The 15,478-nt window shown below is 41.8% G+C and overlaps 2 protein-coding genes across 8 annotated transcripts in view; both read right to left on the bottom strand.

Moving 5' to 3' along the window:
* Window positions 1-1,320, bottom strand: part of rerea (arginine-glutamic acid dipeptide (RE) repeats a) — a 126,298-nt gene extending 124,978 nt beyond the window's left edge. For all 3 annotated transcript variants that reach the window (XM_060046723.1, XM_060046714.1, XM_060046729.1), the window contains exon 1: window positions 994-1,320. The gene's annotated coding sequence lies outside the window, so the exon portion shown is untranslated. The remainder of the gene's footprint in view (window positions 1-993) is intronic.
* A 1,721-nt stretch (window positions 1,321-3,041) lies between these two features.
* On the bottom strand, window positions 3,042-12,406 carry eno1a (enolase 1a, (alpha)). 5 transcript variants are annotated; one of them, XM_060046779.1, is made up of 13 exons: window positions 12,340-12,406; window positions 11,655-11,870; window positions 9,854-9,948; window positions 8,174-8,269; window positions 7,540-7,598; window positions 6,990-7,059; window positions 6,684-6,817; window positions 5,852-6,074; window positions 4,803-5,000; window positions 4,179-4,380; window positions 3,980-4,088; window positions 3,761-3,819; window positions 3,042-3,539 (listed from the first exon to the last, which is right to left on the bottom strand). In XM_060046779.1, the coding sequence occupies exons 3-13, from the start codon at window positions 9,936-9,938 to the stop codon at window positions 3,476-3,478; spliced, it is 1,299 nt and encodes a 432-aa protein (XP_059902762.1). In that variant the 5' UTR covers window positions 9,939-9,948; window positions 11,655-11,870; window positions 12,340-12,406; the 3' UTR covers window positions 3,042-3,475. The 5 variants fall into 5 exon arrangements, with proteins under 5 accessions (XP_059902762.1, XP_059902753.1, XP_059902746.1 ...); XM_060046770.1 differs by lacking the exons at window positions 7,540-7,598; window positions 12,340-12,406 and adding an exon at window positions 7,947-8,005 and having other exon boundaries at window positions 11,655-11,799; XM_060046763.1 differs by lacking the exons at window positions 7,540-7,598; window positions 12,340-12,406 and adding an exon at window positions 7,947-8,005 and having other exon boundaries at window positions 9,854-10,041; window positions 11,655-11,776.
* Window positions 12,407-15,478: the final 3,072 nt, after the last annotated feature.

Raw genomic sequence — 15,478 nt, 5'->3', positions numbered from 1 at the left:
TGAAAGCTACTGATAAGTCAAAATCACTGATCAGCAATTGGTAACAATTAGCACGTAGTTCTTTTTATGTGTTACACCCTTGCCCTATTTGCAAAATCAATAAATAAAAAAGTAAATTACAAATCTCCTGCATATGACAAATTAACAATGCATGTTCCTGAACATGATGAAAACTTGAGCCATAAGTAGCCTTAATAAAATAACATTTAACTTCATAAGCAAGTAATCCTACATAAAGCAATAGAGACACATTAAAATATTCAGTTTGGTCACATGTCAAGTGCAATGCAAACATAAACACTACACTTGATGTGTTGATACTGACTGACATCATTTCTTAGTAATGTTGGTAATAAAAAAAAGAATTCCTGATATGATTGAACATTTGAACTGAATAATAATATATTTCCACCTTAGGGAATCCAGGGTGAGACTCAAAAATAAACAATAGCACTGCTGGCGAAACTGAGAACTAGTCACCCAAACAAAGACAGCAAGTTGGCTAGCCAGCTAATAGTAGCTGCTGACAATGGCTTAACGGGCATAGACTACTTCCTGGTAGGCAAAGGCTGTACTGAACGTTACAAGTTTGACATTAAGTTTAATTGGCTATCAAATGCTAGCAAACCTCTGCAATTGTAAACACATATATAACCAAATATACATACAAGCACTAGCTCAGTATGGGCTCCGTTAACCGGTGCAATAGAGCTGTTTGGGTCCAAGTATTAGACGGTCTGTTGTTAGCTAGCTAGCCTAGTTCAATCACTGCTGGTTAGTAACGTTAGCAGCCGCTTCATAGTAACAAACAAGTCTATCAAGCTAGCAGCAAGCTAATGCTAGTAGACAAATTAGCCGGGTACATTGCCAACGGTTATCGTTAGCATTCCAACGTTAACACACTGTTTGGTGTTATTGGTCAGTTCTGCAACGTGTAGTGCATTATTATATCAAAGACAGAGAAACCCGCGGCCCACGGCGCGCAACACTTACCTCGAAAGCTTCCTCTACAACATCTGTGATTTGTTTGATGAGCGCCTGCAACAACAAACAATAGCAGCAGCAAGGGCAATTAGCTAACGTTAGTAAGCCAAGTATCACCACTATGGTGGTGACTGTGCAGCTGCAGTGCCACTAGTGTCTTTCTTATGTGAATGTATCGCATCGGACCACGTTTGACAATGTTGTCATAAATGATGGATGGAAGAAAAATGGAAGAATTAAGAGGGAGTAATCGCTGTCGGGATGCTCTGACTAGTGTATGTGAGAGGTACTCAGCATGACAGCATCCTTCTTCATCTTAGGGTGAGAACAGTTGGGGTTCCCCGAGTTTAACTGGTGAAATACCGTCACCTACTGGCAAGAACGGTATCGCCCAAACTGAAAGCTAGACTACAGGCTGTAGCTACAGTTGGTAGGTATGAAACCACTCTTGAATAGAAGATAAAAGAATAGAAAATAAACGGGTTTACACAATTGTAAGTCTGCTAAATATGATAATGAAAACCATAATAATGATAATCACAAAAAATCAACATTTGTCAATTAAAAAAGTACTTTTAGATTAAATACATCACATGCAATACAACTTTAATTAATCATTTCTTCATTGAGTTCCTTATTGATAGCCATTGCGTGAAATAAGATAACATTTAATTCAACTGTTGCTTATATTTAATATATCTACCTTGTTTAAGATATATACATACATATAATACAATACATATATAAGCACACTTTGCAAAGTCATACAGTGGCTTACAGCCCCACAGAAACATCATGCAGAAGCACCTGCTTATTTTAGACATGTATACATGACTAACTCATACACAGTCAATGACATAAATAACAATGTGGCTCTGTATTTTATTCTTTCCAGTCAGGTGTTAAAGACGTGATTCACTTCCACCTAGTGGTTGAAGCAATGCCTGAGCAGGATTACACATGAGTCCACCAACACAATAACTATGGCGAGGTAAGTAGATAGGGCTTGGAGTAAAAAAAAATAAAAAATTAATTGCTGTAATTTGAGGGAAAGTCAATCGTTTAGATAATCTAATATTATTTTATGGCCTATGCTATTTATTTCAAATTATATTTATTTCATAATTTAATTTAATCCTACATTTTTATATGTTTGTATAGACAAATACATGTTTTTGTGAAAGTTGTGTTTTCAATTAATACAAACATAACAATATCTAGACCATTGTAACATAATATTTAATTAATGTTTTTTTAATTAATACTCTTCGTAAACTTCTGACAAACGTCTCAAAAATACTTAAAACAGTCAATGTGTGGTTAAGCCGTTTAACATCTACATTTTGCATGTACCCCTATCAGTAAATTGCACTGCACAGTATCAACCACTAGATGGCAAATGTGTCAAATAAACCAATAACTTATTAAATATCTTAATTTAATTAAAAATCAAATATAGATTGGGAGATCTAATGTAAATTACATAAACCCGCAAACTCCCTGTTATAAACCCCTTTTCTTCTTCCATGCATTGTTATATAGGACATTATGAAAAAGGCTCTTTCAAATCAACCAATGTGGGAATTGTTGTCAATTTGTTGTAGGATTCTGACAGCACCACTATCAGACTAAACTCCCATTGCGAGGCTATGTGCAGATAGCTTATAAAAGAAAGAGCTCTGAATCATTTACCCAGAGGGCTAGGAATGGCGTCCATCTGCACCAGGCTCATGTTTCTTCCTCGCAGGGCTACTCCAATTACATGCCATTTATACCGTTTCTTAGGAGTCCCTTAATACAGCTTCGCTCTCCAACTCTTAATAATAAAAGGTAACCATTTTGATGCCTTACTCTTGCTCTAGTTTTGTTTGTGTAGATAGTATTACATTTTAGTACACTTGTTTTCATGTCCGAGGACAGTAAAACCTATCAATAGATTTGAATGCACTAATATGCACATTTCTTTGTTATCATCATGAATAGCTTAAATAATGTGTTGCAGAATTCTTTGTATGCATTGGTTAAGAGAATAAAAAGAAGATGTGGGGAGAAGATGCTTCAAATTATATTTTTTATTACATATTTCTGCCAACGCTTACAGAATCACTAGAGCTCACCGAACATGACACATTACACTGACAGTAGTAGTTTCACTGCTCACAGCAGCACCCTTCTTTGCTTACATTAGCTTTGCTGAATTGATGAGGAATCAGGGTAAAGATCACTACAGCTCACAAGAAGCATTAACGGGTATTCTTTCACGCAGCTACAGAGACAAACATAAAGATGGAGGTGTAACTGAAGGACGAGGGGGCGGGGGGCTTGCTAGACAAGAAGACATGTTCGGTGCCACAGGTGACGTTCTAGGACCTCGGATTTCCATTCTATATTCCAACTTCTATCTTGTAGCAGTGGCAATCTAGCGTGGCATACATGTATTTGTGTGTAGGTTATTTATGCGTGATGAAAACAGAGGCTGAAAGACAGCGCTCTAGATGGGGTGCCTGAAGTTCTGGCCAGCGAACTTGGCCTTGTCTCCAAGCTCCTCTTCAATCCTGGAGGAGGAAGAAGATGAAGAAGGTGAAGCGGGCTGGATCAGTAGTTTTTACAGAGAGCATGCAATGTTATTCAGCCAAGGTACACCCAGATTAGTGTCAATCATAAATATACAAGACCCCTTAAAGCATTTTAGGGTTTACAAGTGTTTAACACGCGCACACACACACCACACACACAAACAGTTGTGAGACCGTGTGCCACCTCGTATAGGACTCACCTCAGCAGCTGGTTGTACTTGGCCAGACGCTCGGACCGGCAGGGGGCTCCCGTCTTGATCTGGGAGAGGAATCAAACAAGAGAAAGTGACTCCTCCTACAAATAACCCGTCATCCTGCAGCACTGCGGTCTGCATTCAAAAGAAAGTCACCTTCATCTCAAGTTACAAAGGAGGGTTCCTCTTGTTTATATGTCCCTTTCTCAGTGTCGGATGACTCACCTGTCCAGTGCAGAGGCCAACCACCAGGTCAGCGATGAAGGTATCCTCGGTCTCTCCGGAGCGATGGCTCACCATCACGCCCCAGCCATTGCTCTGGGCCATCTTGCAACTTAAACCAAAATAATAAAAAAGATTAAAAAACATATCCCTCAGTCAAAAGACATATGCTGAGGTCAAGTTTAGAGCACTAAATACTCACGCCGCCAGGGACTCGGTCACGGAGCCGATCTGGTTGACCTTGAGGAGCAGGCAGTTGCAGGCCTTCTCTGCCACCCCCTTGGCGATGCGCTTGGGGTTAGTGACCGTGAGGTCGTCTCCCACAACCTGGATGCTGGTGGTGGCGGTGAAGTTGGACCACGCCTGCCAGTCGTCCTGGTCGAAGGGGTCCTCGATGGAGACCACTGAAGAGGGAGAGTGGATGCAGCAGCACAGGCTCAGAGACTGAATCTTTTATCCATCTTCATATTTTTAGATTTAGATTTTAGTTTTGTGTTTCAGTTATACACTCGATTCTCTTATGTAATCAATAAGGCATTTCCTTGAAAATAATTTCAATGCATTTTATTTCTTTCATTCATCTTTTTGGATCACAGTGCACACAGTACAACAAATTATGTAGTAGTCTGTGGTACTGCTATAGATACAATGTTCTTCTCCTGCCATTTCCTGATCCAATCGCTATGTAGCTGGGGTAGTGTTCGACCGGACCGTTTCCTCCTAATCTCCACCATTTATTAAATGCCCTCCATCGTGTGGCAAGAAGCACCAGATAACCAGCAGGGGGAAAGAAAAGTGCCCTGTTGAAACATTTAGAGGGCCATACCTGGGTAGTCCTTGACAAAGCTCTTGTAGAGGTCAGCCAGCTGGTCGGGGGTGATGTAGCGGCTGGGGTCGTCGGGCGACTTGAAGTCCAGGTCGTACTTCCCGCTCTTGTAGAACTCTGAGGCGGCCACGTCCATGCCGATCACGATCTTGTCGGTGTAGCCGGCCTTGCCGATGGCTTTCATCAGCAGCTCCAGAGCTGTGTGGGAAAACGTAGAGATAAGCACCAGACATATCCATTCTGGGGGAGGGAAATTGCTTGTGCTATTTTTTTCTCAGACTATTGGTGGTGCAAATATATTTCACTGATAAACATAAGTAATATGTAACAAGATGTTCTTTTTCAGACTGGTTTCGTTAACATTTCGGGTAAATCTTCTTGGACTTTAAGTTTATAAAAAGGGAACTAGGTAGGTATTGAAAATTGACAAGAGTCAGAACCGTGAATAAATAAATACTTTAAACAACTCTTTAATCCTCCTAAAGATTGCTGGGCCCCACTGGGGGTATTTGCCATATAAGCACCTTGACATCAGCACCTTGATACTGAGTCCAGTTGGTCAGCGAGTAGACACTCATTCCGTTATTCCCCATTGAGCAAGGGCCTTAATTTGGTTACCATGTGCTGCTCCAGGAAGGACAGTTATTTTTTACCGGGTTCAAATGGGGGAACACTGACCTAACAGTCTGTGCCAAGACCCTCCCGTTAGTTATCAAAGGGTACAAAAAGTGGATTTTGAATTGTTTTAACATGGATATACGTTAGTAATACTAGGCAGCAATACTAGTCATAATACAAGCACTACTGACCTGTATTTATGTGGGCTTATTCCCCAAGTAATTTATTTTACATTTTTGTGCAGACATCCTTTTCTTTTGCCGTTCTTTGTGCTACAAATGGACCCTAGGAAGTCTGGCCCATAACAGCATTCAGCTGTCCTTCAATAAATAATGAGCCAGTGATGCACTTGGCACAGAAGGGTTCTGGATTCTAACATCACACAAACAAGATCAAAGCCTCAGCGGCGACGCTATTCCACGGGCTCTGACCTTCCTTGTTCTCCAGGATGTTGGGTGCAAAGCCGCCCTCGTCTCCCACGTTGGTGGCGTCCTGGCCGTACTTCTCCTTGATGACGTTCTTCAGGTTGTGGTAGACCTCGGCTCCGATGCGCATGGCCTCCTTGAAGCTGCTGGCGCCCACGGGCAGGATCATGAACTCCTGCATGGCCAGCTTGTTGCCGGCGTGGGAGCCGCCGTTGATGACGTTGAAGGCCTGCAGGTCAAATAAAAATAAAAAGGGACGTTTTATGTAGATCCTGAGGTAAATGGTAAATGGTCTGCATTTATATAGCACTTTATAATATTGCCCAACATTCACTCATTTATGCACACATTCACACACCGACGGCGCTGTCAGCCATGCAAGGCGACAGGCAGCCAGCTCGTCGGGAGCAGTTAAGGTTAGGTGCTTTGCTCAGGGACAACTCAACGTTCAGCTAGGAAGAGCCAGGGAACTAACAACCTTGCGGTTACCAGAATAACCCGCTCTACCTCCTGAGCTACCGCCTACCCTGAGGTCAATGTTCCCTTGCATTCGCAAGGGAACAATGACTCCAAGGAGGAGGCATTAAACTCTGCGCTTGAGTTACTGTTGTTGATATTCTATTTCAATCATCCTTATTATCTTATCTTGTTTGATTTGATATATGCTGCTGCAACATCCAGAGTGCATAATAAATTGTTTTCTTATGTTATCATGGCTTCCCTCCCGGCACCATCAATGTGTGTGCTAATGTTACATGCTAATGTATAGTGCAGCAAAAGGCATTGCGTTACGTAATCTGCAGCGCACGGCCGACAGGGACTGGATTACTGAGCTTACAGGGACGGGCAGGATCACTTCAGGGTTGCCAGCAAGGTCGGCAATATGGCGGTAGAGGGGCACGCCCTTCTCCGCTGCACCAGCCTTGCACACAGCCAGGGAGACGCCCAGGATGGCGTTAGCACCAAACTTAGCTGTGGAAACAAATCCAGACCGTTTGGTTCAACCTGGGGGTATCATCTGTTTAAAAACCTTATAAATTGACCCTTTGTAAGCGTTGCATATTTACATGTTGTCCATTTTTTGGTATTAGTAAAATACAAAAAGTATTAAGGCATTATGTTTTATAACAATACTGAGGCTTACATTTGTTCTCAGTGCCATCCATATCCAGCATCAGCTGATCCACCTTCTCCTGCTCCAAGACATTGACGTTCTGGGGAAGACAAGGGTCATGGTGAATGAAACGTGACACTGACATATCTTTATATTATTAATGACCGTTGTTAAACATAAAAGTTAGTTCACTAAACAAAACAGCCCACACCAGTCATGTTATGAGTAGTAATCACAGCATCTCAAGTGACAGTCTGCTTCTAGGCTGCGCTATGCTACATTGAATACTCATTAAACACACGAGTCAAACTCGATATAAATACTTGCATTGTAACACGCAGAGCAGCCATTGCATATTTGTTTGTATTTCTGTGGCTCAAGCGTTTAAGACCCTTTACCTTAAATCCTTCACAGCTTTTGCCATACTTTGCATGTGAACATATTTATTTTATTCGCTGTCTCTCTGGAATGTGTATATTTTTGATTAGAATCACGAAATGGACAAATATAATAATTAGGTATATTATGTTTCATACAACTCCTACGCACAAAGTCACAGTCAAACAATAAATGGTCCTACCTGGCTAACCAGTGCAGGCGCAATTGTTTTATTGATATGCTCAACAGCTTTTGAGACACCTGCAAGGGACAAGCACACCATCACTGACTGGGAAACAAGAGGGCCGTGCAAAGCAGGAGAAACAGACGAGCACAGAGCAAAGGCACACGGTTCAACTGGAGACTATTTAGTAAATATATTTGATACATATATAATACATATTTTGAAATAATGATGTAATCTTCTGTGTATACATTTTATTACATTGTAGGATTGTGTCATTGTCGTGGTCGTCTGTTCATGCTTGCCAGGGATAGTTAGTCAATTCCAAACTCCAAAACAAGTCATGCTGCTTTTGTGTTAAAGCGAATCTCTACATCGCCATCATCATCCTCAACCCCTGCCCTTAAATCACTCCCTTTATTTACCTGGTTACACAAAGCAGGGGCCAAAAACTCATTTATATATTTTACAGCCCTTTTCACTCCTAAAACAGGACCATGAAATGGAGACGGACAAAAATAAAATATAATGAAAAGTTAATATATTGTTGTAGATCTTGGCCCGTCTGTGATAAAAGTGAACCGTGGAAGGCCGGTCGAGTAGTGGGGTAAAATATAAGTGATATACATCAAAACTATATAAATGACGTTACCTTTGCCCAGGTAGCGCGTCTTGTCGTTGTCACGGAGCTCGAGGGCCTCGTAGATGCCAGTGGAGGCACCGCTGGGGACGGCTGCCCTGAACAGACCTGGAGAACCACAGACAGCGGGGGACGCCGATTACACTTCCTGAGACACCAGGCCTGGTTGAATGTACATGGATCAAGGGTGGATTGGCCGATGGGTGGAGTGAAATGGCTGTGAGCCATATTACTTCAGTTTGATGAAATCATCCCGGTGGAATATCATATATAATATTTGAAAAAGATAGTGGAATACGGCCTATTAGAAATATAGAGACACATATGTATTGCTGCCATTCCATAAATGAATAACCAAGCCCAGGGCACAGAAATGGTCATGGGAACAGAGGGGAGAAGGACAGTTTGAACAGGAAGAAAGGGCCCAGTCATCCACAGCCGCTGACGTTACGTAACAGAGGTAGACATGCTGGGGGAGTATGCGTGCAGTAGCTCAGTGGAAGAATACTACAACACTGGCAACGAGTGACCAGTGGGGGGCGCTGTATCTCAGAGGACACAGCGGCTCTCTGGGCTAAGGTTAAACTCATCCAATCACCCTCCGGGCATCCACTAAAGCCGTATACACTGTAAACTTCTATCCATATCCTTGTTAGAAACAATTCATTGTAATGTTATATAATACTATTCAAATCTAAAATTGTATGTAGTAACATGTCTCCTATGGATTTCTAGCGCACAAAAGATGTTGCATCATGTAGCCAGGCAAGGTTATGTAACAGGATATTCGTAAGGTCTGGTTGCTACACTCTGGGGGCAGCCAATAAATTATAGAAAACCTCTGCTACAAAAACAATTAAGAGAAAACGAAGAGGTATGATCACATTCACATCACATCATAGTATCTAGAAAAATGTACTTCTATTGTGCATGGACATAAATTTAAAACAGGTTTGTTTTATCTTTATCCCTTCCATGTCATTGGCCACTTAAAATCGCTTCATTAACATTCTCAGGACATTCAGTTTGGTTGAGACGTTTCTGTGGTTTAAGTTCGCAGAGAAGAACGAAAGAAAACATTAGCCAAGCTATAGCCGGCCAAACAAACGTCTGTCCCCATTAGTCAATTTAGGTAATAAATATAAGCTCTGGGCATATCGATTGAAATGATCCTGCCCTAGCATGGGCTGCTTGATGCCCAGTGGTTTTCCACACCCCATGGGAAGTGTAGTCTGAAGTCATCTAGTTGAAAACTAGACTAAAAGTAGTCTTCATTCGCACTTCATAATACAAATAGAATAATAAAATTCAGTTAGTGCTACAGTTATAGTTTCCAAAATAAACTGAAATACAGCTGGCAATAAATAAAGTTCTGTCGTTATAATTTGATTCCAGTATTGGCCGTGTTTCAGTTCCACTCAATCTAAATGGCCTTACATCTAACTACGAGCTTTAAGTAAATTAGACAGAAGATCTTGTTGCTGCTGAAATTCTTCTTGCAGCAACTACCGGTATTTTTATTTTAATTTGTCATTCTTTCCATTTTCCGGTCAGGTAGTTAGAAAAATTTAATAACATAAATCTAATAGTAATGAGTCCCTTCTGTCCCCTTAAAAAAGTAGCAATTACGTTGTAGGCCATCCTGTATTTCTATTTTCCCCATTGAAGCCAGCTCAGTGTTACACTACGTACCTTTCTTGGTGTACAGGTCGACCTCCACTGTGGGGTTACCACGGGAGTCGAAAATCTCCCGGGCGTGGATCTTGAGGATGGACATGATTCTGGATCTAGAGGGGAGCCAAGAGGTAGCAGACATCAGAAGCCTATATCGCTGTGGCACAGGGCAGGCGACAAGGGATGCTGCTGCTGCATCCGCCTTCCTGCGTAGCAATTAAACAAATGGAATCTGCGACCAGACCAGTGACTTGACAAAAAGCATTTGTACAGCACACTCAAAACTGTCAAGTAAAACAAAAAAACATGCCCGTTCTTTAGCTATCAACTACAAGTTTAGACATTAAGTAATGGACCAGATTGCCCTATGATGAATACCAGATTTGGTGCAGTCTCGTGCAAGGGATGGGGATGTCAGCGCAAGTCAGTCCCTGTGAGGAGTGGCTCAGGAAGAAATGGGCTCTCTTCTAAATCCTTCAAGTATTGACATAATACAATCTGCCCAGATTAATAAGTAAAAGCAGGGACAATGAGATTGAAGAGGTTACAATAGAGTTGAGTAACTTCTTTTTTTGTGTGTGTGCCCATGTCTGCAGTGATAACACATGAGCCAGCGCCAGCAGTGGTCTTATCTCAGGGAGCTGGGGCTGTTATCAGACTAGTCTTTCTAAATTCAGCCCTTGGTGTCTGCGGAGGTTCTAATGATAATAACCTTAGGGAGGCTTTGGCACAAGTCTGTGGTTTTATTGTTTTATCCCTCTCGGTTTTTGGCCCCCTCTGTCCTGGCCTGCTATCTGACACAATTTAGCATTCATGAATGAACTTGAGGTCAGTATCCTGCCCTAGAGAGTTGAGGGTCAGCCTATCATCCATTGTTGAACCAATGGTAAAATCGTTTATGTCTGAGGGGACATTTGCCAGTGGCTATAAAGCTCTGGGGATCTACTATTACCACAGTAGCCATCAGAGATGACACAGTCACAGCTGTCAAAACGTCACTTCTGATTGTTTACAGTACAATAGACTAAGGGCGACAGGAAAGGTTTATGTCACTTCGTATTGATTTTCTCCTGCACAAAATGGCAGCCAACGATAATGAATCCCCAACCTTGGACGCAATATATTATTTCACGTCCAGTCCTAGAGGGCAGAGCTGATACAAGTCATTCCTTTGCACAATGACTGTACATCCATACTCTGGTTAGCTCTTTGCAAATGCTACATTAGGCCACTGAACCAAGAGTGGATAATTGGCGTTGTGAGCCCATTATCATGGAATCCTTGTATTAAAAGAGGACACATTCCAACCACTTGCAAGACACTTCCCCAGAACTGCTTCATCAACTGGTTGCACATCACATAACGTGAGGGTCGAGTATAGGCCGCTAGCAACCAAGTAAGACTCAAAACTATGCAAATTGTGAATATTTTTTAATTGACAAGTACGTACATCAGTACAAGCAACTAGTTTGTAGTTGGTCTGCAACTTGACGCCATACTGCGTTTCTAAATGGGTCGACATCGCGCCAGCTGACGGGCGGGTTTAAAAATAGACATAAGCCTTTCCTGCGAGGCACTATCACCATGTCGTGCAATTGCATATCTAAGTGTTTTAAGTCAAAAGAGCATAGTCAAATATGACTGCAAGGACAAAGCTAACTAAGGTCATTGTGGAGAGTGCGAGACAGTGCGTTGTATAAATAGAGGGCACCGTCAAAACTACGAGGTTACGTCGGTGAAAGGTTGTAATTAATCTCGTAGCTGTCAACTTCATTGGATATCATAAAAACACAATTACATCGGAAAAACAAGTGCTTACCTTGGCTTTCTGGCCTAACTGTGTGACAGGGAAGTGCTGTGAGTCGCTGGTGTGGGTGAGCAGAGAAGGCGCTGGAGACACTCCCCGGATTGATAAGCGCCGACAAGCAGGAAGAACTTTTTTAATGGCTGTGCGTCCTCGACTGTCATTGGCTGGCAGAGGCTCGCGAGGCAGCGGAGTGCGAGCAGGGCTGCACGTTCACCAGCAGCATCACGGCTACCCAGTTCACAGTAAAAAAAAAAAAACTAAAAATCCCAAACGTGGAAGCTTTGACTGCTAAACACACATGCAATGACCAAGGTGCATGCAAGTTAATATTTGTCTGAGGGGGGCTGTTTTTGCCCCTTTTTACGTTTTATTTAATTTTACTTGAACGTGACGCAGATAAGAGCCTACGTGCAGGGTTGCAGACGTCACTCGGATGCAGCGTAAACGGTCACGTATCTGGCTTTGCTACATTTTCCTCTATATGCATGAATACCATGGACATAATAAAGGATACCGCACATAAAAAAAGCGAAGGCCTACTAATATCCAAAGGGGTTGATGTGTTTCATTCGGTTCTATAAATCAAGAGGCTATAATGGCATGCGTTTGATTGGCCTAAAACTCTGACACAAACAATCTATTCCTACCAATCTAATTAAGTACACATATATTTTCGTTTGTGTATACTTGCCCGCACATAATATTTGTTAAATAAAACTCTCAAGTCTAAAGTCTTCAAGTCTTCAACTGATTCATTAGGAAATAGTCTGCTTCCCTCAGACGTTTCGTTATGAATGGATATGTTGACTCATGCAGCTGCGCACTGGATCCCATCCGCTGTATGGCGCTTGTCGCAGTGACCTTGAAACAACGTTTGGCACCGAAGAAAATATCCTACTACGCCACCCTGTGGACATCGCAATTACTAGCAGGTTGGCAATATAGTGAAAGCCAACCCATCATCCAAGAACTAAGTGAACTATAAACTGAAATGATATGCATTAAATATGGCTCATATTATATAGTTGTATGATATCTTATAAAACAACTAACAAATTCAATCTTTAACATTGTATATGTGTTGTGGAAATATGAATCATTCAGATATAAAATGGTATACAAATAATATAAACATTATTTATCTAATTACTAATCAATTTAAAATGCCTCTGTAGCCTAGCCATTCTTCTTGCACCTAGAGATGTCTCCGTTCCTCTCTCTAATTGAAAGGTGTTAAGGTTGCATTTCCATTGCCACCGTAGCACGAAGTCTGACAGTTAGGGCAGTGAGGCCATGCCGATCTACTGTCTTCATTGATGTGTAGATTCCACTTTCCCCCATAGTGTATTGGAAATTAACTTGGTCTCTCACTTTCACGCCATGGCTGACTTCATGGCCGATCCTAAACCCTCCACAATGCTCTCTCCCCCTCACCCCTGTTTCCTTGGTTGTTACTGTCCACGATCTGAACGTTTCTTGATAAGAATCATGTAAACCCATTGTCACAGGGAAGACGCTTGTTTGATCGCTGCTTGTATCTGCCCATGATCATGCTCTAAATTAAATCAAATACTTTGCTTAAAAGAACTGTCCTAAAATAAGTTATTCTTCATCATTCAACATGCAACTGTGTAAAACTGTGTAACACTGTAAACTAATTCATTATTTGTGTTTAGTTGTCCACAAAAATGTCTGCAATTCAAACAAAGAATATGGTGATGTAATAAAGATGTAGGCCTATTGGTAAACAATACTCCGTACATGAAGACTATAGCAAGCCTACGACCTAATTTCAATGATGCATGCTGAACTGTGTATGCTAGATAGATAGACAGATGACTGACGGACAGAAATATCTATATCTATATAGATATCAATATATCTATATGGATATAGTTATATATATAGATCTCTATCGATAAAGATATATTTATAGATAAAATATATAGATACATTATAAACAGGTTTTAAATGACCTCACTGGTGATTTGCTGGTAAACATATATTGTGAAACTACACAATACTTTAAAAGCTATGTTTGGACTGTGGGTAATTGCAAACCCCATCATTTAACAGAAAGGAAAACAGCAAACACGCATTGTGTAATGACAGTTTCTGCGGGTTAGGAGACACAAGGATTAAAGAGACTTGCAACTATTCTACATGAGATGTGTCCCCAGACACCTCCACAGCACACCCACTCTGTAAACAACTCTACAACTTAAACTATTTAAACTTTACTTCCATTAGCCGGGGATCACTGAGATAGTCAAACAACAAACCACTAAACAAACCGGACTGTTGAACTGATAGGCAACATTAAATAATGGATTTACTAAGAGTCTCTCTCTCTCTCTCTCTCTCTCTCTCTCTCTCTCTCTCTCTCCCCCTCTCTCTCTCTCTCTCTCTCTCTCTCTCTCTCTCTCTCTCTCTCTCTCTCTCTCTCTCTCTCTCTCTCTCTCTCTCTCTCTCTCCCTCTCTCTCTCTCTCTCTCTCTCTCTAGCTGTCACCACCGCACTGCCTGTTTATCACGTGCTGGATATTGAGCTGATACCCAGCTTGATGCTTTGCTCTTTGCTTGGAGATACCTGCGAGTTGCAGGCCCTACAGAGATCATATCCTATAGGCTACGACCAACACCTGCACCTTAACCCTACATCGGTAACCATGGATACTGATGCATGTGGCTGTAGAGGCTAGTAATTTGGCAGCTTAGCGTTAAATACCGGATTCATGTACAGGTCATATGGGCAACCTAACCTCAAGGAAGAGCATTTCTCTTCCACCACTATCTGTCCAGACAACAACGGGATTGATAGGGATAGCAAATTACACATCCTCGGAACTGATGACAAACAAGTCCTCTCTTTACACGGAAGGGTTTTTGTGTTTCAGTGTTGAACCAGTGCCTGTTGGAGTTCAGCAGAGCCCAATTTAGTCATCATGTCTGGGAGTGCACACACACACACACACACACACACACACACACACACACACACACACACACACACACACACACACACACACACACACACACACGTATGGGTGCTTATGTGTTTGTTTATTTTTGCTGTGTGTGTGTGGGGGTATGTGTGTGTGTGATGGGGGGGGGGTGAGGGGGGATGTGTGTGTGTGTGTGTGTGTGTGTGTTGTGTGTGTGTGTGTGTGTGTGTGTGTGTGTGTGTGTGTGTGTGTGTGTGTGTGTGCGTGCGTGCGTGCGTGCGTGCGTGCGTGCGTGCGTGCGTGCGTGCGTGCGTGCGTGCGTGCGTGCGTGCGTGTGTGTGTGTGTGTGTGTGAGCGTGTGAATGTGTTCATTTATTGCAGGTATTTAAGGTTGTGCCCAATGCGTGTTATAACAGGAGAAATGGAACAGGTGAAGCATGTTGTTCTCTTGAGGTCTCAGTGTCACTCTCTGGTTCCTTTTAACTTCTTTGTATCATTCAGCATCAAGCATGTAAACTAGTTAGGACTGCTCTCAGGTATATATGTCAGAATGACAAATGACATGCCCAGACTTGCATTGGGGCTTCCTGTCCCCTGATCAGAAATCTCAGCAAAGCTAAACTAGAGTACATAGATATTATTGAAGTAAAACATGGTAGAAGAGGTAGAATACATTTAAAATGTATTTTCAATATTCAATTTAAAAATAAAATGACTTATGTCATAAACAAAAAAAATATAATGACATAATTGGCCTGTCAGATGTTGTGGTTTGTATAAGAAAACCTACTAAAATCTCCTAATAAGTTTTCGATTAGGGCTCTTGATTTTGGGCTTGTGGGAAGAGTTTGGCCTGAGGGCGGTTTCAGTGAGTTTCAACACCTCCTCTTGAA

This window comes from Gadus macrocephalus, chromosome 1 (genome assembly GCF_031168955.1).
Source record: "Gadus macrocephalus chromosome 1, ASM3116895v1".
In the NCBI taxonomy this organism is placed as follows: Eukaryota; Metazoa; Chordata; class Actinopteri; order Gadiformes; family Gadidae; genus Gadus; species Gadus macrocephalus.
This window is presented reverse-complemented; position numbering and strand designations above follow the sequence as displayed.